The sequence below is a fragment of the Dendrobates tinctorius genome, unplaced genomic scaffold (assembly GCF_039654945.1).
Source record: "Dendrobates tinctorius isolate UK_male_01 unplaced genomic scaffold, ASM3965494v1 ptg000016l, whole genome shotgun sequence".
Taxonomy (NCBI): Eukaryota; Metazoa; Chordata; class Amphibia; order Anura; family Dendrobatidae; genus Dendrobates; species Dendrobates tinctorius.
In genome coordinates this window covers 90519860-90546668 of record NW_027361684.1, presented here as the reverse complement: position 1 = coordinate 90546668, position 26809 = coordinate 90519860, and the positions used below count along the sequence as shown (strand labels likewise).

At 40.6% G+C, this 26809-nt stretch overlaps 1 protein-coding gene across 2 annotated transcripts in view; it reads right to left on the bottom strand.

The window, feature by feature from the left end:
* Positions 1–26809, bottom strand: part of LOC141080662 (amine oxidase [flavin-containing] A-like) — a 162032-nt gene that overhangs the window by 63853 nt on the left and 71370 nt on the right. For both annotated transcript variants that reach the window (XM_073566052.1, XM_073566051.1), the window contains exons 4-9: positions 23756–23860; positions 17101–17192; positions 14903–15044; positions 12651–12800; positions 11076–11235; positions 7161–7257 (exon numbers count right to left, since the gene is read on the bottom strand). In XM_073566052.1, the coding sequence (XP_073422153.1) occupies positions 7161–7257; positions 11076–11235; positions 12651–12800; positions 14903–15044; positions 17101–17192; positions 23756–23860 (746 nt within the window). The remainder of the gene's footprint in view (positions 1–7160; positions 7258–11075; positions 11236–12650; positions 12801–14902; positions 15045–17100; positions 17193–23755; positions 23861–26809) is intronic.

The window sequence follows — 26809 nt, the reverse complement described above, 5'->3', positions numbered from 1 at the left end:
TCTGCACTGTATATAAATAAGGTTTCCTCAAATATTTTGTTATATCAGCCTGATGAAGGGACGAAAGCAGTCCCTAAAGCTTGCTTTGTAACATCATTCACTATTATTTGTTAGCCATTAAAAGGTATCACACCCACAAGATTCCTATTTTGTTTCTCTCACTGAGAGCACTTTATATATTTTTTTCTACTGGCTAACACGGTACCAAACCACTTTTTTGGATTATCGGAGGACATGTTTACTTTGATTTTTTGTTTTTATATTAATAAATGGGAAAAAGATGGGATTTGTCAGGGAGTGTTTGTTCAATTAAAAGGACTTTTTACTGTGGTTTCTTTCTTACTTTTGACTACGAGGTTAATAATGTTTGTGTCTTATAAACTTTCTCCATTACTAACCCCTGGGCATGATATCTGCTGACATTACAAAGCTGACATCAACCCCAAAACTATTACCCCACTTACCAACGCACCAGGGTAAGCAGGAAGAGCCGAGACTAAGCATCAGAATTGGAGCATCTAATGGATGCATCATTTCTGGGGTGGCTGAGGGCTGGCATTATTATTCTGGGAGGGGGCCAATATCCATGGCCCTTTATCGGCTTATTAATATCAGCCTGCAGCTGTCTGTTTAGCCTTTGATGGTTATTAAAAATATAAAAAATTTTAATAACTAGTAAAGACTAAGCAGACAGATGTGAGCTGATATTAACTGCCTGGGAAGCTCCATGTTTATTGCCCCCTTCCCAGAATAATAACGCCAGCCCACCAGGTGTCTGCTTTCCCTCAGCTGGGAATTAAAAATAAGGGAGACTCCCACACCATTTTTTTATTTATTAGCTAAATACATGAACAGGAAAATACACACACCCTGCACTAATTATATATCACACTGACATCTTACTATGCATAGGCACCGTCTGGTGAATACTCTCATCAGTGTCGCCTGCACTTACTGCTATCAGCGAGACAAATAATACGGTGATGAAAGTAGTACTCATCAGCCAACGCCTGATTGGCGGTAATCTTTTCACCGTCGGTCACAGCTGCTGGCTCACACACTGTCCTTTGTGTGACAGTGTGGAAACCGCAGCGTTGTGACCGGCGGTTACGTCAATAAGGTTACCGCCGAATAAAGCCGATGTTTCCAGCGCTGTTACACAGATGACAGCGTGGAAACTGCCGGATGATCGGGACCCCCATTCATATGACTTGAGTCCAGGTTGGGGATCAAGTTTATATACCGTTCTTTTTTTATAACGTTCGGCAGAACCCGACGGGCCACGGGTCCGCCCATCCCTACTAGCAAGGTCTCTCTTTATTGTCCCCCAACGGTTTTCTACTTATGATTTCTATGAAATACCGCAAACTGCACAGCAAAACATACCTGGCTGCAATCTTGCAACCAGAATCTAATTCATGTTGTCTGCGGCTCAGAAAGCGTGAATGTAATTAGAGGTCCATTTCAATGGAAATGTACCACTTATATTTTATTTCCACTTTATTGCTAATGTAAATCATGTGTAGTGACCCGCTCCAGACTGGGTATGTCCCTTTAAGTAACCCTGGACCGTGAGTAGCTTTTGTGCACTTCAACTCACCCCTAAGTTATCCCTTTTACTGTTATATGGTTTAAATCCATTACTCATTAATCTCATGTTAAAAATGGAGATATATGATACTTAATATATACATTACACAGGTTTGCTCGGTTTTCTATATTTCTAAAGTCAGGTCACCTAGTTACATGTCATTCAGCCTTCTCTATTGAATATCGTGTCTGGTCACTTGCATTTCTATCAGCAACCATTTTCTGGACAGACTGTTTGCTGAGCTGCGGGCGTTACTTCAAAAATTTAGAAAGTGGTTATGAACTTCAAAAAATTATATGAAGGTATATAATATATATATATACAGTCATATGTTAAAGTTTGGGCACCCCTATTAATGTTAACCTTTTTTCTTTATAACAATTTTGGTTTTTGCAACAGCTATTTCAGTTTCATATATCTAATAACTGATGGACTTAGTTATATTTCTGGATTCAAATGAGGTTTATTGTACTAACAGAAAATGTGCAATCTGCATTTAAACAAAATTTGACCGGTGAAAAAGTATGGGCACCCTTATCATTTTCTTGATTTGAACACTACTAACTAATTTTTACTGACTTCCTGAAGCACTAAATTGGTTTTGTAACCTCATTGAGCTTTGAACTTCATAGCCAGGTGTATCAAATCATGAGAAAAGGTATTTAAGGTGGCCACTTGCAAGTAGTTCTCCTATTTGATTCTCCTATGAAGAGTGGCATCATGGGCTCTTCAAAACAACTTTCAAATGATCTGAAAACAAAGATTATTCAACATAGCTTTTCAGGGGAAGGATACAAAAAGTTGTCTCAGAGATTTAACCTGTCAGTTTCCACTGTGAGGAACATAGTAAGGAAATGGAAGAACACAGGTACAGTTCTTGTTAAGCCCAGAAGTGGCAGGCCAAGAAAAATATCAGAAAGGCAGAGAAGAAGAATGGTGAGAACAGTCAAGAACAATCCACAGACCACCTCCAAAGACCTGCAGCATCATCTTGCTGCAGATGGTGTCACTGTGCATCGGTCAACAATACAGCGCACTTTGCACAAGGAGAAGCTGTATGGGAGAGTGATGCGAAAGAAGCCGTTTCTGCAAGCACGCCACAAACAGAGTTGCCTGAGTTATGCAAAAGCACATTTGGACAAGCCAGTTACATTTTGGAAGAAGGTCCTGTGGACTGATGAAACAAAGATTGAGTTGTTTGGTCATACAAAAAGGCGTTATGCATGGAGGCTAAAAAACACAGCATTCCAAGAAAAACACTTGCTACCCACAGTAAAATTTGGTGGAGATTCCATCATGCTTTGGGGCTGTGTGGCCAATGCCGGCACCGGGAATCTTGTTAAAGTTGAGGGTCGCATGGATTCAACTCAGTATCAGCAGATTCTTGACAATAATGTGCAAGAATCAGTGATGAAGTTGAAGTTACGCATTGGATATTTCAGCAAGACAATGATCCAAAACACCGCTCCAAATCTACTCAGGCAGTCATGCAGAGGAACAATTACAATGTTCTGGAATAGCCATCCCAGTCCCCAGACCTGAATATCATTGAACATCTGTGGGATGATGTGAAGCGGGCTGTCCATGCTCGGCGACCATCAAACTTAACTGAACTGGAATTGTTTTGTAAACAGGAATGGTCACAAATACCTTCATCCAGGATCCAGAAACTCATTAATAGCTACAGGAAGCGACTAGAGGCTGTTATTTTTGCAAAAGAAGGATATACAAAATATTAATGTCACTTATATGTTGAGGTGCCCATACTTTTGCACCGGTCAAATTTTGTTTAAATGCAGATTGCACATTTTCTGTTAGTACAATAAACCTCACTTGGATCCAGAAATATAACTGAGTCCATAAGTTATTAGATATATGAAACTGAAATAGCTGTTGCAAAAACCAAAATTGTTATAAAGAAAAAAGGTTAACATTATTAATAGGGGTGCCCAAACTTTAACATATGACTATGTGTATATATATATATATATATATATATATATATATATATATATATATATATATATATATATATCCATCATTAAAGCAGTATTGATACATCCATGTATCATCGTCTGAGTATAGATCGTGATTCACGGACAGACCCAAATTTGGCAGCCCCAAAACACATGTGAGCATGTCAAGTTTGGGTCAGGAAACCCTTAGCTGGTCCGTGAATAATGATCCATACTCGGACCACGACACACAGATATGTGAATGAGGCTTAATTCAGATTGATTTTAAAGTGGTTGGCCCCTTAATCTAGAAAAATTTATCATAAAAATGTATAAGTTATAACACGGAGGACCGTGAAACTGAGGAGACCAGACATGGGGAAAAACTAGCAATACCAGCATATAATTAACTCTTTATGTGCATGATTTCAATATCAGTATATGATTAACTCTTTATGTGCATGATTTTGATATTTATCATCTTTGTTTGCACCAGCAGCTTTATGTATTTTTGTATGCATTATTATGGACTGATATAAATATATTTGGAGATATGGGATATTTTTGCACTAAGCACTTTACGTAGTTTCCACATACAACACCTATTTTTATTTTCTCTCTCATGTGGTATTATTCATGTAATTTTATACTACGGTAGTTATTTACTGTGTCACCCAGTGGGGTTGCTTTTTGCTATTCCATTTCTGTATGGTTTGCCGTTTCTAATTTTATTTTGTATTGATTTTGAACAATAATAAAAATATAATTTTTTAACTTTCTTTGGAGGACCTCCTCTCTTGGGATGTTTGTATTCTCTTAATCTAGATACTAAAGCATAATTCTTATTTTTAACGCTTTCGCTTTATGAATAAGTATTCCTTCATTCTATTTTCTGAACCTAATTATGGGGCAGCCATCTTATCTGCGCTTCTCCATCACTCTGTTACCAGAAGTTTAGAAGATATGTTTTATGCTATGGTGGCCATATATCTTAGATAGCTTTTGACTGTACTAGATAATCTGACTCCACACCCTCACCAATCTGCTGAGCATGCATTTGTTCTCAATGGGGGGAGGGTAATACGTAACTGCCAGACTCATCTTCTATAAGAGCAAAGAATCAACATGCCCAATGTTTCCTCTTCGACATCTATTGTGACAGTCAGGACAACCCCATACACGGTAATTAGCTGACTGTTTCCACTTACTGTATTTTTCGGACTATAAGATGCACCGAACCATAAGATGCACCCCAAATTTTCAGAAAGAAAATGGGAGAAAAAAATTAATGCGTCAAATGGGGGTCCGTCTTACAGTCCTGAAATTCATCTTACCCGGGGTGGGATCGGCAGCACGGGTGGCAGCAGCAGTCGGGCGATTCTTCCGGTGGTCCGACCCTGCAGGGCGATGATCTAGCTCCCATCCCAGCCTGGTGCGGCGGTGCTCGGTGCTGCGGGGGGCTCTGGCGACATGGTGCGGCAGTTTCAGCGGTGCAAAGTGCTGCTGGGAGCTCCGGTGACATGGTGCGGCAGTTTCAGGGGTGTACAGTGCTGCGGGGGGCTCCGGCGACATTATGTGAAAGCCCGAAGCCCCCTCAGTTCTATTGTCTCGATGCTGTGGCCGTCGCCGGAGCCCCCTGCAGCACCGAGCACCACCAAAACTGGCGCACCATGGCTCCGAAGCCCCCCGCAGCACTTAGCACTGCTGAAACTGCCGTTCAGCCGCACCAAGCTGGAATGGGAGCGAGAGCAACACCCTGCAGCATCGAACCACCGGAAGAATCGCCTGACTCCTGCGCTGCCACCACGCTAACTGAAGAATCATAGAATCATAGAGTTGGAAGGGACCTCCTGGGCCATCTGGTCCAACCCCTTGCTCAAAGCAGGATTCGCTAAATCATCCCAGACAGATGTCTGTCCAGCCTCTGTTTGAAGACTTCCACTGAAGGAGAACTCACCACTTCTCGTGGCAGCTTGTTCCACTCATTGATCACTCTGTCAAAAAGTTTTTTTCTAATATCTAATCTGTCTCTCCTCCCTTTCAGTTTCATCCCATTGCTTCTAGTCTTTCCTTGTGCAAATGAGAATAAAGATGATCCTTCTACAATGTGACAGCCCTTGGGATATTTGCAGACAGCTATTAAGTCTCCTTTCAGTCTTCTCTTTTGCAAGCTAAACATTCCCAAATCATGCAACCTTTCCTCATAAGACAGGGTTTGCGACTATAAGACGCACCCCTATCTTCCCCCCAAATTTGGGGGGGAAAAAGTGCGCCTTATGGTCCAAAAAATACGGTAAATCTATGAGCTCAGACACGGTTAATCTAATGCACATGGAAACGTTTAAAGCATAAGAAACAGGTATTTAAAAATGACTCAATGACTTCTATAAGAAGAGTTTTAGACATGCTCAGAGACCAGGGTAGAGGCCACCATTCAGGGACAGGGAGGACATAAGCTTTGACCATCAACTATTGGAAATGTTGTGATCCTGGGATCACAACATTATCAAAAAGCGTAAAAGCCACCCAACCAGAACAAGCTGACCTCAATAAGGACGGTCCCTAACTCTAATGACTCATCTCTCCATGTGTTCAAAAGTACGCAAATAAAATGGTGAAGAGGCAAAATCCAGGCATGCTTGTGATTAAACCTTTTTTGGGAAACGATGGGTGGATAAAGGTCCACAGCCCGGGAGGAGGCCACAATCCCAATTCAAGCTAAAAAAAAAAAAATAAGGGTGGGTTTGTATATTGGCCACAGCTAGTGATGAGCAAACGTGCTCAAATAAGGCGTTATCCGAGCATACTTGTGTGCTAACCGAGTGTCTTCGGCGTGCTTGAATAATATGTTCGAGTCGCTATGGCTGCATGTCTCGTTGCTGTTCGACAGCCGCATGGACTGCCTGTTAGGCAATCTCTGCTTGTGTTGGGGCTGTCAGACAGCTGCAAAACATGCAGCCATTGCGACTCGAACATATTTTTCGAGCATGCCGAAGACACTCGGTTAGCACACGAGCATGCTCAGATAACACCTTATCCAAGCACGTTCACTCATCACGAGCCACAGCGTATTTGTGAGCCAGCATATCACATTAATAGTACTATTGATGTGTGGCCAATTTTTGTTTTTTTGTAGTTTGTATTGGGGTGTGTGGCCTCTTCCCAGGATGTGCACCCTTATCCACCTATCTTTCACAACAAGGTTTGATTACAAGCCAAGCCTTGTTCCTATATCCACTTCATTACATTTAAGGCCTGTCTGGGCACATGGAGAGTTGAGTCATTAGAGTTAGATACCATCCATATTGAGGTCACCTTGACGCAGTTGGCTTTTAAGCTTTTTGTTCAATAAAAGTTAACTAAGTCCTTAAGTGTTAACCGAATAACTATAGCAATAGTGGAATTCATGTATTCCTTAATTGCAGTGTGCGGACATACCGTGGATGCATAAATGAAAGTATCCAGACACAGTCAATGAAAAATGCACAGAGTTGTGTCTGGTAAACATATTGTAGTAAAGGATAGGCCACCAATTGCTAAGTCTCCAAAACCATCTCTAGCCACCTTCCATATCAAATTTTTATAGCTATATTGGATTAATAAAATTTTCTTACCCCATGATTGCTGGGGATGAACCATCTGGCTTTGTATCATCTAATGCGATCTCAACTGGAGAGTTTTCATCATCAATAAACATGGCTCCACAGTAATCTTTAGGAAAGCATGGAGATGGTTATGTTCTACTCAAAATAACTTATTTGTAGTTGCCATAGAGCTATTTCCATATAGATTCTGCAATACTGACTACTTCAGAGTCTTCGTCATATGTAACAGTTTGAAAGGTGTAAGCATCCCTGTAATATGTGGGAACAGTGATACAGGTATAAGCTTGATACAATCATAGAGAGTCCATAGAGCATTTGTTGGCAAACAACGTAGATATATATGGACAACTGGGCTTAATGATTGGTTATAAAGAAGAAACTCCACCACTATAATCACTTTTACTAATTAAAGGGAATCTGTGAGTAGCATCAACCATCATAAGCCAACTAAATGGGATGCAGGTCATAGGAAGCTGAGTAAAATGATACGTCAATATCTGCAATCTGATGTCTTATTTCAGAGAAAAAAAACATTTTTTTCTAATATATAAATGATCTCTTCCAGGCTATGAGGAGGATGTTACCTGGAATATAACTCCGCACAGAGGGCTTATTTTACATAAAAGGGGGAGTTACCAGTGTGAGACAAGTAACTAACCCAGAACTGGAGAAATTAAATTGTTTTCTTCCAAACACATTTTTTGCAGCTATCTGAGTTCTGCTGTATTTGTATTGTAACAATATTGCAACTGTCTGTCTGCAAGGCCAGGATCAAATTGCGTTTTAGCAGTCCGTTAACACTGCCATTGACCCCCATTGTCGGGCGCATCGCGATGCATGCCATAAAGTGGCATGCGTTCGCGATGTGCCGTCATTCAGTGACGGAGCCTCGGACGCGGGCTGCAGCGTCTGAGGTTCCATCACCGCTAGCGCTGATGAATCATCAGTGCTGGCGGGTATAGCATAACGCGATCGCGTTATGCTATACCGTTTAACCAGCCCGTCAACGCTATGCATTGAATGGGTTGGTTAAACCCAATGTGAACCTAGCCTTAGATTGAAGCTGAAGCTGAGAGGAACCTCCAGATGTGTCAGGTATAATCACACACAGTGAGTTCAGGAGAGCAGCCATTACATATCACACTGGTAACCACCCCTTCATGTAAAATAATCTCTGGAGGCAGAGTTATCTTCTAGGCAGCGTCCTCTCCAGAGGTCATTTACATAAAGTGATAAAAGATGATTTCCCGCAATAATCTGATATGAGACACACAGGTATCACTCTCCTCATTAGCCTATAACCTTTATGCCCATATTAATAGTTTAGATAGGTCAAATGTGGTGACAGATTCCCTTTAATAAACTTACAGATCAATTTACTACATTGCTTAATCCAAATCACATCTTAAAATACTTAAAAGACTTAAAATTCCATCAGTAGGATACAGGTGCTGCAGTTATTTATTGTGCATGATGTAGTAAATGCCCCAACACTATTTCACAAAGTTTTGAGATGGTATAAAAAAAAAGTTCTTTATTTTCATAAAGCGGGCAATGCTTAAAGGTGGTGTCCAGTGTGATTGAAATAAGGTCCGCAGTCTGAATCTGCTTTAACTTCATTTTTACCTCCCCTTCTTCCAAGAGCCATAAGTTTTTAATTTTTCTGGCCATATAGTCATATGAGGGCTTGTTTTTTTTAGTACTTTTGAACAACACCATACAAAATTGTATTTCTGGAGGTTTTTTTTTACTTCTCATTATGCCAATTACTGATCGGATTAATTTATTTTAGATTTTGATAGATCGGACATTTCTGAAAACAGTGATAGCAAAAATGTGTATTTTTTTCATCGCTTTATTTTCAGTGGGGAAAAGGAAGACGATTTGAACGTTTGTGTTTTTTTATTTTTATATTTTTTCAACTTTTTCTTTACTTTTGACTTTATTTATTAGCACCCCTAGAACACTTGAAGTTGCGCTGTCCATCCACATATCATATATTGATTTTTATCAATTTTTTCAATAAATTCTGCAATTTCTAAGAAGCTGGACAATAATCCAGAAGACATGAACTAAATCACGAGCCTCTTAGGCAATGTTCTAATCTTGCTCTCCAAAAGCCACAGTTGGTCAGCCCCATGTTTCCCCCCGTTTTTGTCCAATAAAGTGTCAGTCATAGCTGTAAGGGCTCTGTCTCTTCTTCTCGTCTTTTATAGCGATGGAATAGTTTTATCCTGGCTGTTATTGGTGCGTTCTTATTCTGGAAGACCCATCTATGGCTACGCTCACACCATCAGTATTTGGTCAGTGTTTTACATCAGTATTTGTAAAATAAAACCAGGAGTGGAACAATCAGAGGAAAAGTATAATAGAAACACGTCACCACTTCTGCATTTATCATCCACTCCTGGCTTTGACGTACAAACACTGAGGTAAAATACTGACCGAATACTGATAGTGTGAACGTAGTCTATGTCACAGGGTTGCGTAGAACACCAGACATATACCCAATCACCTTCAGGCACAATCCTAGTCCTACAGGATACACATCAACACGTTAAGGGGTCAAAAACAGAATCCTGTGAATGATAGCCCCCCCGCCCAACCATCGGAAATTAATTGATTAATAGGACTGTATTTAACACCATCAATTCAACAGCCATAATCAAATGGCCTCTGTCATCTCTCTGTGACCCAGATCCTAAGGCTGAGTTCACACGTTGCGTTTTTTTCGCGATTCCGCGGCGGTTTTAACCGCGCGATTTTGCCGCGAAAATGCGAAACATAAGCATCCCATGCATTCCTATGGGATTCCGCAATGCTGTGCTAATGCTGCGGTTTTTACCGCGGCGGAATCGCTTCGCGGTAAAAAACGCAGCATGCTCATTAATTTGCAGAATTGCGGCGATCCCGCACCCATAGGAATGCATTGTTCCGCTTACTTCCCGCATGTGACTGTGCACACCATGCGGAAAGTAAGCAGAACAGTTGCGGATGGTACCCACGGTCCGGAGGAGAGGAGACTGTCCTCCGGGCTTTGGGTACCATATCCCTGTAAAAAATAGAATTTAAAATAAAAAATATTGTTATTCTTACCTTCCAGCGTCCCGCGCAGCATTCCCGCCTCTCTCCACGCTCCCGGTCCCAGTAATCCTTTGCGAAATTGCCCGCGATGACGTCCGTTCTCGCGGGATCGCGAAGTCTTGCGGTCATTCGCGCGACGTCATCGCTAATTACCGCGAGACATCGCGATCCTGCGAGAACGGACGTCATCGCAGGCATTTTCGCAAAGGATTACTGGGAACGGATGCGTGGGACGTCGGAAGGTGAGAATAACACTATTTTTCATTTTTTTTTTACATTCTATCTTTTACTACTGAGGCCGCATAGGCGGCCTCAGTAGTAAAAAGTTGGTCACACTTGTCAAACACTATGCTTGACGAGTGTGACCAACCTGTCAATCAGTTCTCCAAGCGATGCTACAGATCGCTTGGAAAACGCTAGCATTTTGCAAGCCAATTACGCTTGCAAAATGCTAGTTTTTCCGCGGGAAAATCGCGGGAATTTAAAATGCGATTTTCCCGCGAAATGGAATTCCGGAATTCTCGCAGTAATTTCCGCGAGAGTTCCGGTACGTGTGCACTTAGCCTAACTCTAGGGCCAGGGGACATGACCGTAACACCAACCACTACAAAGCAGCGAGTCCGTACAAAACGGAATGGACAAACAAAATAGTAAGTCAGTAATAGACACACCTTGGCTTTGCTTATGGCGGTCTATATTCTACTGGAGGGGCATGATTACCATTATGCCTAATAGATATTCATATTAATATTATCAATATATCGCATACTTTTTGAGAGCTCTTATTGTATCGTATACAGTGAAACAAATATTAGTATAATAATTATAATATATGTTTACCTAGTTTTCTCCAAAATGCTTCTTTGTAATACATCATGGTCTTTATTACGGATCCCATTGGAAGCCTCTGAATTAACTGATTTCTGATAGGTGGTAAATCAGGGCTAAAATGAATCTTCATAGTTAAGCCTGGTGGTATAGCACTTATAACATACCGTGCCTGAAAAACAGAACCATTACATTGACCGCTATTACTCATACAATTTCTGACATTACTAGCGGGCAGTGCAATTATTACTTAGATTTGTGTCACTGCCGCACATACTGTAGCTCACAGGGCGCTGTGTAACATGGCACTCGGTAACAAGCCTCACTGGACTAAAGACCCCATACACATTATACTAATGCCTGCTGAACCCCTTACATGTCCTATTTCAGACTGAAGTTTCTTTATGTTCTTCAAGAGGTAGGTCTCTCATAAAGAAGACAGGAGCGCTCCGCAGTGCGAAAACTATGTATGGGAGAATCAGGCAAGAGAGGACTTAAAGGGATATTCCCATCTCCAAGATCCTATCCCAATATGTGCTAGGTGTATTAATATTAGCAAATACCTCCAATTAGAGGTGTAGTATAGTTCTTCTGATTTGCTATGTCTCTATCTTCCTGTGCAGGCATTGCAGGACGTTATATATCCATGCTTACTACCACTGATATACTGACAGTTAGCTAGTTGCTAGTGGTCATAACCATGGATACCAAAGGTCCTGCAATGCCTACAAGAGGAAAAAGGCATAGCGAATCAGAAGAACTGTACTATATTTGTAATTGGAGGTATTTGCTAATATTATTGTTATTACACTTACTACATATTGGGATAGGGTCTTGGAGAAGGGAATACCCTTTTAAGTAAACAAAGGCAAAAAAAAAGTATCACATCAGCTCACCCTGCTCAGGTATTGTTCAATCTAATAAGTGTACGGTGCTCGGACAAAGACCAAGGGCTGGCTCCCGAATTAAGGCAGGAAGGCATCCAGCAACCGCAATAAAAAGGACTATAAAAACATTATTCAGATTGTAAGCTTGCGAGCAGGGCCCTCATTCCTCTTGGTATCTGTTATGATCTATGTGATTATTGTTATGCTGTAATGTCTATCGTCTGTACAAGTCCCCTCTGAAATGTAAAGTGCTGCGGAATATGTCGGCGCTATAGAAATAAAATTATTATTATTTATTAGTAACTATTAAAAAATCAAGAGGGAAAAGATAAAGACAAACATAATATTCCTACGCGTTTCGAGCACTAAAAGCCCTATATATAATGTTTTTATAGTTCTTTCCATTGCATTTGCTGGATGTCTTCCTGCCTATTACCTGATCACGTGGGGCCTGTGTTTGGATAATCATGCCTGTTTAACACCTAAAAGCAGCGAAAGCTTGAAAAACAATGAGGTGAAGTGTCAATTATATTAGAAAGCAATACAAAGTAATCAATAGTGAAAATAAATCGATTTTGTAAACTTTTAGGCAAGTATTCCGAGAGCAGAATCTCAGTGACAACAATGCTCACAATTGGGTCAACTTTAGTAAGAGATCGAGTTATCTACTAATAGAAACCAGAAAAAACAATTTACTTACATGGTAGACTTCATGGTTTAAGGTTTCCACAATGACAGTGTCACCAGTCTGATCAAGCCTGACCACTGGTCTCTGTAATTTAACTCGATCCTTCAGAAGCTCCATTATCTTCTCACTAACCTGCCCAGCACCTCCAACAAACTTCCTCTCCTAATAAAAAAGACAAAATTACAGAAAAAGACCAAGACAAAAATTGCTCTTTTTGCATATAATTTCCAATAATTTGAACTGTTTCACATAAAAAGTCATACCAAAGAAATCAAAAACATACTTCCCATAATACTTCAGTAACAAATCTTAATAGCGCTCCCTTTCATTCATTACAAATATATTATATACATATATTGCTATATATTTGCGATGTAATCTGATAGCAGCATAATGTAGGAGCAGAGAACCTGAATTTAGTGATGTGTCACTTACTAGGCTGTGTTTTGCTGATTCAATAAAAACAGCGATTTATCAGCAGTAGTTAATCACTACAAGACAACTGGCCTCGTGCCTCCTAGTCCAAACTCGCACTCCACCACTGATTAGCAGCTATTTGTAATACCGAGTGCACATAGAAAGCCGCCAATCGATGGTGTACGTCCATTTACACCGGACTCAACATTTTGAACTCTGAAAACTGAGATTCTATCATAACTTCTGCACCAGTTAAGTAAGGGATACATTGCTGCAATCAGGGGATCTGTCCCTATTTCATGCTGCCGTCAGATTACATGGCAAAAACCTGCTGACAGATTCACTGTAAACGGAATGTATCACTTACATCATTCTACAGCGTAAAGATACAATATATAGTGAAGTTTCCTATTTATTTCTAATCTTTTTCTGTTTTATGATTGCAGATTTTTTATTCTGTATTCATTATATGGTAATATAACCTAACATCAAAGATTTGCTTTGTACTAGCCAGTTGTAGATAAAAACTCTCAGCAGGGTTAGCAATTTTATTTTTTACGGATGTATCGGAAAACTGTAATAAATTCTTATGATTTTAAGTGATAGATGCCTATAGTTCATACAGTAATTCTGGTCCTTAGACATTAGCTGATTTCACTGTGAACTGTATCATGATAATAAAATGAGAATAATTACAATTATAATAATCTGTATCAAAGAAATCATGGGCATATCAGATTTTGTTTATGTACAGGGCAAAATAAGTGTCTTATTATGATTGACCGCCCAGGAATTTCTGGACAATTGACAACCCTAAACTCAAAAAATAATCCATTGATTTCAATGGGTAATGGTGCAGTTAGAGGCAGGTTGCTGTATTATCTGTAAAAAAAAAAACAAAAAAAAAATTTTAGAACAGGGGTGGTATTTTTCTCTACTAAAATCCTGTATGTAAGGCTAGCTTCACACTAGCGTGCGGCAGGGCTGCGGATGGCAGCCTACTTCCTTATTTCAGCCTCCGTTAAGCCCCGCCCACTGCTGCACCGCTTCCTTCAGTTCCGCCCACGTCTGCATGCGTCCTGCGTACCTATCTTTAACATTGGGTATGCAGGCCATGCGGCTGTATGCTGACGCATCCGCATGCGTTGTTTTGACGAGTCCACCGACCGCAACAAAATGCCACTTGTTGCGTTCGGCGCAGCGTCAAAACGACGCATGTCTTTCAATCAAACTGTTAAGGAGTCATGGTACCATACCATGTCATAATGTCGAGCCCTCTGTAACCCCAACCACACCCTTGATTGGCAGCTTTCTGTGTACACTGTGCATTGTCTTCAAGCTGCCAATCAATGGTGGGAGCGGGGTTACACAGATTAGCTGGACTGCCCTGTTCTTGACACCTATTCAGGCAGTGATAATCGCCTGTTGATAAAACACTGATTGTATTGAAACTACAGCATAAAGCCTAGTGAGACACATCCCTGGAATCAGGCTGCCGTATATTTTGCTGCTCTCAGAATAAATATAAAAAACCTGCAGATAGTCTTTAAGGAATATTAATGAGATAGCTAGCAAGAAGAGATGCTGTAAAAAAGAAGCACGTATTCAGGTAGACTGCACTAGTCAGTCCCTGTAATACATAGCTTGTCTTTCATTAGATAGGCAACATATAATGCAGTGTTTCCTTTACATGGCCAATGAATTTACCTGACCATGAAGGGGGGAAAGAGTTCTAAAAGCTAGATCCACTTAGACATAAGGATCAGCTTCCACCTAAACTATGACATTGTCTCTCCTGACACGCGTATCGTAGTACTTTATTTTTGAGCAATGAAACATAAAATTACCTGTCCTCCATTTTCCACTGAAAACATTCGTTCTGTTCCACCACAAAGTTTCACACACCAGAGGAACCACAGGAGAGAAACGTGCTGCGTTTCACACGTAGCATTCACATTCACAAAAAGCTGAGCGAACCTTTTAGCTGCCCTGTTAAAATATATGGATTTTTTTTTTAATTTTACACAAAAAACATTCTTTATCTGTTGATGTAAAGCCCCAAATATCATTGTCCAGGCAAGAAACACAACAATATAAAGTGCGTTCATTAACTTATCTACCTGAATATAAAAATAACATTTTCTGGGAAAACTGAATTTACCATTTTTCAATGTAATCCCACTTGACTTCAACACAATTAATCCAATGATCGGAAGCCCTCAGAATCGAAGGCGACATCTTGCTGCTGCATGAACCCTGTCACTGCCTCTGTGACTGCATTATCATCAGGAAACTGTTGTCCACGCAGAAATTTCTTCATGTTCAGAAATAGAAAGTAATCACTGGGATCCAGGACTGTACTGTAGGTTGCATTGTAGCTTCAATCCCTGATAGCAGCATGTGATTTACAGAACTTGTGAGCTGGCGCATTGTCGTGAAGAAGCAACACATCCGCCGACAACTTCCCATAGTGCTTCTCTCCGATTGCCTCACGTAATGCCTTCATTGTTGAAGGATAGGTGTCTACAGTAATCGTCTTGTGTGACAATTTTTAGTAATAAAACACGTTCCGCCACCCCAAAAACTGTTGCCATGATCTTTCCAGCTGACTTCTCATCACAAAATTTCTTTGGAGCTGGTGAATCATTAGGCTTCCATTGTATGGACTCTTCGTTTGGTCTCCGGATCATTGTGGTGGGCCCATGTTTCATCACCCGTAATAATTTGAGAATAGAAGTCTCCTGGATATTCTTTAAGCATGTCTAAATCCTCTTGTCTAAATTGCTGGTGACATGTTTAACACTGACTTTGACCCATGGTTCTTCCAAAATCATGGCCTCCACTTCACAGCGCATTTCCTCTCAAAATGCTTCAACAGGTCACCCTGAACAGGTATCATCTTCAATTGATTCCCTATCCCATTTAAACTGCATGGCCCAAAACTTTACTTGGTAATAGGAAGGTGCATCATCACCATATACATCCTTTCATGGATTCCTTTAGACTTTTCTCCTTAATTTGTAAGAAATTTAATCATGGAATGAAGCTCAAAATCCCTCATTTTCTTTGTAGAGCCTCACTGTACTGCACTTGCCATCCTGTCACTTCCAGTGCTTTCATTAGACTGAACTTCTACTCTCTCTGCTGCATGTCCAGACACGTCTCAACATGTACAGAAAAGCTCAGCTCTCTAACATTGACAGAACATGCTGGGGTTTCTTATTGAACAGGCTTCGTACATTTTATAATAAAGTGTAAAATTTACCAAAATATAACTTTAACTTTTAAAATATGGGGAGCCAATACAGCACAATGACAAATACAGACATTAAAGTGATCCAGTGCTCAAACAAAAAACGGTTGGATCTTACCATTAGGAGTTTTCGATCACCAAAAACATCATCCAGGAAGGAGAAAAGGGAAATAAAGTCAGACATACCGCATTGGGCACGACAGGGAATGTAATTTTACCTCTCTTTATTTCCCTTTTTTCCCTCCTCCATGATGTTTTTGCTAATTGGAAACTTCTAATGGTAAGATTCAACCATTTTTTAATGGAGCGCTGGTTTATTTTATCGCTACCCATATTTTAATCTGGAATATTAAAAGATATATTTTATTTATGAAATCTGATCCTGCTTACCCCTACTTAGCCCTAGCGGGCTTTGCTTATCCAATTATAGTAGGAGATTAGGAAGTCACCAGGATTTTAGGTGAACATCAATTTAATTTAAAGGCGTTTTTACACTAAGGACATTTGTTATACACCAATGGGATATGTCATAAATGTGTATTTGGTGGGTTGTCCTGATCCACACTTACAGATCTCCTCTGCAGATTATAGGCTCTTGCAGGAAATGTAAAACACTGTTTTTTGCCTCTTTGGGTGTAAGTAGCTAGGCATATCAAAGTTTCCATAAAATATAACTTCTAATTGATCACAAATACAGCCCCAGTTTATTGAAAACTAATGGCAAATTCTAAATACTACATATTTTTCAAAAATAACTACTGTCTTACGATACACAGAACACGTAAATATTACTTTGTCCAACAAACTTTGTCTATAAACTCCTTCATTGTCATCTTGTCCCATTCGTTTGCATGTGGTGCTTTCCAAGGGGCGTCAACTGGAATCTGAAAAAGAAAAGAAATATCACTTGGGTTATAAAAACATTCCATTTAAAGGCAGGATAATAATTATATTTCTGGATATTGTTAGCAATTGATTACTAACTGCTTGTTTTGCATGCGAATACCACTGAACCCTGCAGTGCTCCTGTACAAATTAGCAGCAGTGTATATTAACCCCTTAATGTCCACTGACGTGCACAGTCCGTCATGGCAGGAGGTAACTTCCAGCACCATGACGGACTGTGCACGTCATGGCTTTGAACTGCCATTGCGTGTAAACATGACAGTTGAGAGACACAGCAAGGGGTGCAGGGACCCTTGCAGTCGGTCCCTGCACCCCGAGCGCTGTGATAGGTCAGTCAATATGACTGATCAAACACAGCAGCGATCGGGCAGGAGAGGCTAAAATGTCAGCATCTCTTGCCCAATGATCAGTGCAGGAGCTCAGCGCTGCAGTAGTTGAGCGTCCTGCACTGACAGCTGGGAGCGGCACCCCTGCCGCCCCCCGCTGTTAACCCCTTCACTGCTGCGATTGAGCGCGGTCGCAGCGTTCAGAGGGGGAGGCAGAGGGTAGGGGGCTCCCTCTGCCTCAGGTCGGCGTCCCCGCGATGTAATCGCGGGGCCCGACCTGTGCTATGATGACCCGGAGGTGTCATGACAACCTCCGGGTCATTCACCTACGGAAAGCTGCAGAGACCATGGTTTCTGCAGCTTTCAGCATAGGCATAATACATTACAATGCTGGAGCATTGTAATGTTTTATACCTAAAGTGAAAGTCCCATAAGGGGAAAATTAAAAAATAATGAAAAATAAAAAAAATTCCCCTAAAAATACACATTTTTATGTAAAAAAAAATAAACAAAAAAATGCACGTTTCGTATCACCGCATCCTTAGTTAACCCCTTCAGTGAACGCCGTAAAAAAAAAAAAACACAAAAAAGTATCAAATTATACTTTTTCCAAGCTATATCATCATACTGCTTGGAAAAAGTGCAATAACACGCAATTATAAAGACACCAAAACATTAAAAAAACTATATAAATGAGGTATCACTGTAATCGTACCAGAATAAAGTCACCATATCACTAATACCGCACGAGGAACGGCATAAAAAATAAAACCAATTCTTCACCTTTTGTGGATTTGTGCATTCTGCATCCCAAGCATCGCAGTAAGGCGATCACAGTGGTTTAGCCCCCCATATGGGGTATCAGCGTACTCAAGACAAATTGCACAACAATGTTTGGGGTCTAATTTCTCCTGTTACCCTTTTGAAAATAAAAATTTGGGGGCAAAAAGATCATTTTTGTGGAAAAAAAATATGATTTTTTTTTTTTCACGGCTCTACGTTATAAACTTCTGTGAAGCACTTGGGGATTCAAAGTGTTCACCACACATCTAGATAAGCTCCTTGGGGGGCCTAGTTTCCAAAATGGGATCACTTATTTGGAGTTTCCACTGTTTAGGTACATCAGGGGCTCTCCAAACGCAACATGGCGTCCGCTCTCGATTCCTGCCAATTTGACATTCAAAATCTCAAATGATGCTCCTTCCCTTCAGAGTCCTGCCATGCGCCTAAAGATTGGTCTTCCTCCACACATGATGTATCGGTGTACTCAGGAGAAATTGCACAACAAATATTGTGGTTCATTTTCTCCTGATACTCTTGACAAAATAAAAAAAAGTGTCCAAAGAAAAATTTTTGGGAAAAAAAGGTAAATGTTCATTTGTTCCTTCCACATTGCTTCAATTCTTGTGAAGTACCTAAAGGGTTAATAAACTTCTTGAATGTGGTTTGAAAACCTTGAGGGGTGCAGTTTTTAGAATGGTGTCACTTTTGGATACTTTCTGTCATATTGACCCCTCCAAGTGACTTCAAATGTGATGTGGTCCCTAAAAGAAATGGTGGTGTAAATTTTGTTGTAAAAATGAGAAATCGCTGGTCAAATTTAACCCTTATAACTTCCTAACAAAAAAAAATGTGGGGTCCAAAATTGTGCTGATGTAAAGTAGACATGTGGAAAATGTTATTTTTAAGGGCATAAAAATTAAAAGTTTGAAAATGGCAAAATTTTAAAAATTTTCGCCATATTTTCGTTTTTTTCAAAAGTAAACACAAATCATATCAAAGAAATTTTACCACTACCATGAAGTACAATATGTCATGAAAAAACATTCTCAGAATCAGCAAGATCCGTTGAAGCGTTCCAGAGTTATAAGCACATAAAGTGACAGTGGTCTAATTTCAAAATTAAGGCCTGGTCTTTAAGCTATAAAATGGCTTGGTCGTTAATGGGTTAAGGAGACAGCATTTCCTAGTCTGGGAGATCTTTTAAATAGAGTTACAAAACAATCTTTGCAAATGTACCAGATTTTATTACCAAATTGTCAGTAGCCCACTATCATTATCTGAACAATAAAAAGTTTTCTTAAAACTATAATCTAACTATTCTATTTGTATTTTTCATATGCATATATTTGCCAGTAGTAGTACTCTCAAACATTTCTTATGGAAAGAGGGTAATTTTATTTAATCTCTGACAGCGGCATTTAATGTGAGCGCACAGGAAGCACGTCACTTATCCCACCCTTCGGCGCCCGTGTCACATGACCGCGGGTCGCCAACGGGTTGGCATGACAACCCAGGGTCTGCAGCAGACCCCTGTGGCTGTCATTGCCGGATTGCTATGAGCGGTTGGCGCTCATAGCAAGTGAGCGTTTCTGCTACACACAGGCGATCTGAGCATCAATTTTTTTTTTTTTTTTAACAAACTTTGGATTTTTCTTTCACCACTTAAATAAAAAAAGAACCTATACATGTTTGGTATCTATGAACTTGCAATGACCTGTAGAATCATAATGGCAGGTCAGTTTCAGCATTTGGTGAACAGGGTAAAAAAATCCAAAAAACACTTTTTTGCAATTTCACCGCACTTGGAATTATTTTTCCTGTTCTTAAGTACACGATATGGTAAAACTAATGGTGTAGTTCAAAAGTGCAACTTGTCCCACAAAAAAGAAAAGCCCTCCCATGGCCATATTGACGAAAAAAAAGGTATGGCTCAGGGAAGAAGGGGAGCGAAAAATAGAAATTTAAAAACGAAAAAGGGGTGCGGGCATGAAGGGGTTAAGCTTATTCTCACCAATGTTATTCTGCCAACAAAGATTGAGTAAACCCTGGCAGCTTACAGATCTACATCCAGAAAATCCAAGGAACCAGAAGTTTTCCTCCAAAAAGTTATCTTTATTATGTCACAGCATAAAAAGTGATGTTTCAGCCATTTAGATCCTTTTTCAAGCCATAAACACTTATGATACCAAGAACAGATTTTTTTACCTATGATTACAGATAACAGTAAACTGTACCACAATCAACATTAGGTATCAATAAATGATGTAAACGCCAATTGAAAATTTAAACCCTTGGGTTGCATTGATGTCACGCCAGGGCAAGAAGATGCCCGGCGAGTGGCGCAAAGGGAGAGGGGGAATCAGGAATAGAAAGGCCCTGATGACAGGGAGAGATGGTAACCCCTCCATACTTACTAATGCTGAAAAATGTGCTCCCTATTGCCCTAGATGGGTCCTTCTCCCATGCGCCATCACATGCCTAAGCCCAGATTGACCCTGGGCTTCGCCCTGGCTAGTGAGATGGGTAGCAAGACCCTGGTCTTACTACTACCACAAGACAACAAAGGGAAGGAGACAAGTAGGGGAAAACACACAAACAAAAATCTCCACGGCATTAATGGAAGACACAACAGCTTCTCAATGGTACACCTTCCCCAGTGAAGTCAGGCTCAGGATAGAAACTTTATTGCTGGCATGGGAGTGTAGGTAGGTGTGCCGACTGGGGGGGTGGTTCTCTTACCGGCACGAACAGACAGAGAGACTGTAGTGCGTCCAACAGGTCCTCTTTATTGGCCGTCCTCTCGACGACCCGCAGCACCACACAGCAGCTGCTCAACTCCACACACAGGCCCGGGTACCTTCACTTCCTTCATTTCCTGTTTGATATCCCTCGCGGCTCCGTCATTGTGGCTGCCCTAGGCCTACCACCACAGCGCTTCACCCGCCTGAGTCCGTCCGTCTTGTGGTACCCCAGGCTCTCTCTCTGTCTGCGGCTTCTCCCGTCAGGGCCACCCCCCCGACCGTCTCTGTTGCAAGTCCCTTCCAGAGCTTCATCTTTGTCCACCTCTCCCTTTAGTCTTCTCCTCTCCTGAGCTACTCTCCTGGAGTGACCACTTCTAGAACTCACCGTCTTCCTTTTATCCCCCTCCTTGGGAATTCCCCCTAGAGTCCTTGTAACCCTGCCCCCCATTACTGTGTGGTTTCGTAGCCCTAAGCTGATGTTCAGTCCAATTCTCACAGCTCTCTACTGCCATCTTGTGGCAAAACTTTAGTATTACACTCATCTCCACTATCTCCAGCTGTCTCCCATCTATAAATACAACAGTCCACCTAAAGCACACTATACCTTACCCTCCTTCTGCAGACAGGTCAGTATGTCAGTCCACTTCCCCTACAGGAGGAAGCCAGGAATGGGTTTAAATTATGATGGTGAAGTGGTCCCAAAGAGCAGCAGCTGAGACAAAATCCAAATGGAATCTCAGCAGATTTAAACCAGGAACTATTAACTTCTTCCGTACTATAACAAATAATAAACCTGCGCCACCCACGTAAATGGCCGCGTAGACTCAAAAAAGGACTTATCAGCAAACCTCTCTGATATTCTGATCCCAGATTTACCACAGGTACCACACGTGAAAATTGACTGCAATTAATAAATCCATCTACCGTATATATAAAACATGTTTTTCAGCGTATTTTTTTGTGCTGAAAAATCCCCCCCCTTGGCTAATATACGAATCATTATCCCAGAAGCTGGTGGGGGAGGGGGAGCGGGAGAGCAGCGGGTTACAGAGGCAGGAGTCGGCGGCTGTGGCTAAAGCCTGCTAAAGAAAAATGAATACTCATTTATCTATAATAGCGCACAGTGACAGCCGAGGCTGCCGGCTTCCAGCACACATCCTACTTACCTTGCCTGCACACCCTCGCTGCATCTCGTTTGGATGCCAGCAGCTCTTCTGAAGAGCAATCATGTGGCCCCGATCATTAAGGTAATAAATATTAACACCTCTCTACTCCCATAGGCGTGGAGTGCATATTCATTACTTTAAAGAGCAAGGCCATGTGAACGCTCGGCAGGGAGAGCTGCTGGCGCCGGAACAAGATGCAGCGAGGGCACGCAGGCAAGGTAAGTGGGATGTTTGTTTTTTTTATATAGGAACCATGCAAGGATAGAGGATAAGGAGCCATGCAGACAAGGATGGGAATAAGGAGCCATGCATACAAGGACGGGACGGGGGGGAACAATGCAGACAAGGACAGCGACGGGGGAGCCATGCAGACAAGGACAGGGACCGGGGAGCCATGCATACAAGGACAGGAACGGGGGAGCTATGCATACAAGGACAGCGACGGGGGAGCCATGCAGACAAGGACAGCGACGGGGGAGCCATGCAGACAAGGACAGGGACTGGGGAGCCATGCATACAAGGACAGTGGCGGGGGAGCCATGCATACCAGGATAGGGATGGGGAGGCATGCATACCAGGATAGGGATGAGGAGACAATGCATAACTGACTTATACTCGAGTCAGTAAGTTTACCCAGTTTTTCGTGGCAAAATTAGGTGCCTCGGTTTATACTCGGGTCGACTTATACTCGAGTATATACAGTACATTCCTTCTGCATTAGCAGTGTGTCCAAATTTCACCCTCTTACTTGATGTACCACCTCAATCACTTGTAAAGAGATCCCTTTGGGATCATATAAGGTGTCTCCAACAGTTTTTTTTCTCCTTTCACTAATCTATTTATTTTAGGGATGGCATCCTAATTATTACAGAAATATTCCATTTGGTTGATTGCTTTAGTAGCTATATACATAGTTGGTTTACAGTAGGCTCTTTATTATCAAGCTCAATTAGCTCTAGCTGCAATGTTTAAATCGCTATTATTACATAACAAACCTTGGTAATGAGCAGTATTTAAAATAGCCATCATTACATCTACAACTGTGCATAATCCATGAGCGCACTACAAACCTGAGATATTATTTTGAGAGGAGATAGATTTATTTTACCGATTTTGTTTGAGAGCTTTAGGAAGTTTTTGTGCTATACCAAAACTATATATAGATTTATTTGATTTTTCAATCCTCAATTTGCATGTTAATTTTTAATGGACTTCAAGTAAAGGTTACACTTTAAAACCATTAATATTTAATCACTGAATTGTTCACAATTTATTTTCTGTTAAAATTCCGCTCTGTTCTTGTGCTGTGAATTGGTTAGATATTTCATTTTGGGGAATTTCTTTGATTAACTTTCAGTGAAAAAGGAAAATTATGAAGTTTCTTCAATTCTCATAGGCTTTTTTAATGCTTTAAAAACCTTTGTGACGAGAAAACCCTTTTGTATTCGTACGTTCAATCCACATATTGTATGCTTTATATACTATATGATATAATTATCAAACATAAATTTGGCAGGATCTTTACCTCTTTTCCCCATTCATCAATTGTTCTCCAAAGATTATTATAATCCAAAATGACCAAAGGGTTCCATGCTGGAGGAAAATTTCCATGAAATCCATAGGTTTTTCCCTAAAAAATAAAAGTCAGAAAAAGGAGTTATTAGACCCATATAAATTAAAACACTTAATGATAAAGCAAATATAGAATCATTTGTGGGTCCAATGTGATGCTCTTTGCTATATGTAATTGGATTATTGACTCTTAATGTACATTGCTATTACCCTCTAAGGAAATCCTCAACGACTTCATCTATTACACAATGCGGGATGCTACTAAGCTTAAGTAATCAAGAAAGCAGAACAAAGATATCCTGAAAATGTAAGCAAAAAAATACAAAATAAAAAAAAACAAAAGCAAATAAGTTTGTCATCAAGTCTTGGCTGAAAATGATAAAACATTCTATGATCATTTATTGCCCACTATAACGAAGAGTAACATAACCATCCATTACGGAATTGCCGTCTTTGAATCACCATATTGTATCTTCGGCTTAGGTAATAACTTTGTCTATTTATGTTTCACATTTTCCCATATCATAATTTATTTACGAATTTATCTTCATTCTCACTCACATTACTGTACGCTCATATTTTAAACACTTTACTTTCCATTTTTGTTCATCCTTACGATTATTCATTCTGACTTTTACATACAATATTTTATTTGGCATCATATGCACATGTATACACTTTCTAGTTAACATGCAAGAGTTTACAGGCAATATATTCCTTTTCATCTATATTTCACCATTGATGTGGAACACGTGGAAAATTGATGCAAAGTATTAATGCTTTCAAAAATAGAATTCGTATAGATTATTTTCTCAATGAACAAAATGCAAAGTGAATGAACAAAAGAGAAATCTAAATCAAATTAATATGCGATGGACCACCCTGCTTTAAAAGCAGCATCAATTCTTCTCAGTACTCTTACACACAGTTAGCAATTTTGGAGTCCTATTTGGACCACCCAGGGACTGTAGATACGTGGCCCAAATACAGGGAAGAATGGGTAAGCAGGATGTGGTTATTTAAACTTGTAATGTGCCTTATGATCTTCACACTGTCTTACTATTATTGACGGCTATTTGCTGGATCAGAGCTAGGTTCTGTACTGATTGTTACCTCCATCAGTATATGTATTTTGTTATATCTACCCATGCGGACCCTCCCCTCACCTCATGTGTGTGGATCACGTCCCACTCTTGCTACATCCGAGTCTTCATCTCTGATTTTATTATTATACTGGTTAATGATTATTTTTGTAATATTTCATAAAAAACATTTATTACAATTATTGGTGGATTCTTGAATCCATGCCCCTTTTGTAGGATACATTGTATTATAGGAGTTTGTCCATTAATCTCATTATTTACTTTTCTCAGTGTAAAGAAGAATAAAAAGTCCTAAAAGTGATTTTAAGGTTCCCATTGAGCCCTGATCTCAACATCATTTAGTTTGTCTGGGATTACATGAAGAGACAAAAAGATTTGCGCAAGAGTACATCAACGGAAGTTACAAAAATTGTGTGCAAGTGAACTGAAACAGTCAAAGGGCGGTCATGCGAAATACTGATTTGCTTTAGATTTTTCTGAAATCCCATCAGTAAGAAGACCTCTTCATAGCATTGTCTACATTGTCTCTAGATGGAGATTGGAGTCTAAAATTCAGCAATGGAGGCTGGAAAGGAGGTCTATCCTCTTCAGTGATAAGTCCTGCTTATGCTTTGGACGCAATGATAGCCGGAGATTGGTCTGGAGACCATGTAGGTGTAAGGGGTTACAGAGACTGACCTATGCCCCAAACATGTCCAGGTTAACTAAGGTTCTAATATTAATATATATTATATATATATATATATATATATATATATATATATATATATATTGTGTAGATAGGGGAAGTGAAGTTATAGGGTTAGCCACTAGAGGGGGCATAGTAGGATAGGAATAAGAGCTTAGTATAACAATTAGTTAAATTAGAAGGGGCCTACAGACAGGAGTATTTCCTGAATGTAGTTAGTAGTCCTGTAGGGCCTTAGAGCCCAGGTCAACGCAATGGACCCCGTAACGTTTCAAACTAGGATGTTATGATTGAGTAACTGAGGAGGAAAAAAACAAAACACAAGCTCAGCCCAGAAAATCAGAGAGGTTGGAAACTAGCGGATTGCAGACCCCTAATCCTATCACACAACTAGCAGTAGCCGTGGAGTGTTCCTACGGTGATCCTAGACACCTCATCACAGCCGGAGATCTACATAAGCCTAAAGAGAGAAAAGGGAAAAACTAACTGCCCCAGAGAAGACCCCAAAGCAATAGGCAGCCCCCAACATATAATGACGGTGAAGCAAGATGAAAACACTAACACAGATAGAAAGATAGGTTGAGCAAACGATTGGACCCAAGCTAAGTGAAAAGGACAGGATAGAAAAGCTGCTGTCTGCAATCCGAGAAAACCCTGCTAAAAAATATTACCAACACAACTGATAAGCAAAAAGGACCCCGAAGTCACTAGACTTCAACCCCTATATCAGCACTCAGAATATTCTGGAAGCAGAGCAAAAGAGAACACTGATCAAGGAAAAAGAATCCAGCACACCCCCGGCCGGGGATGGCTGAACTCCAAAAAACAAAGTAAACAAAACCAAAACTAATAAGTTCAATAGCAGAGCAAAAACTTATCTTTGGGAAGCAGGAATCAGACTGGTCTCCAAGAATCCAGCAGAGAAATCACTCAGAAGGGCGTCGGCTGCCTTATATCCAGTCAGAAGTTCCCGTTACCCAGTCACCATACACCTGATCAGGTGTTTGGTAATCAGCCTCACTACCTTCCTTCACCAGAAGAGGGAGATCCTCGGACACAAACGATGAATGATCAGATGAGCTCACAACACTAGGAGTCCAGTCGTCCAGAGCTTGGGAACTGAAGGACACAGCAGCAGAGGAATGCAGGGCAGCACCAAGATGTGCCAGCTTAATACGTGGGCAGATGCCCTTATGCCTGGGGCGAAAGGACAGAG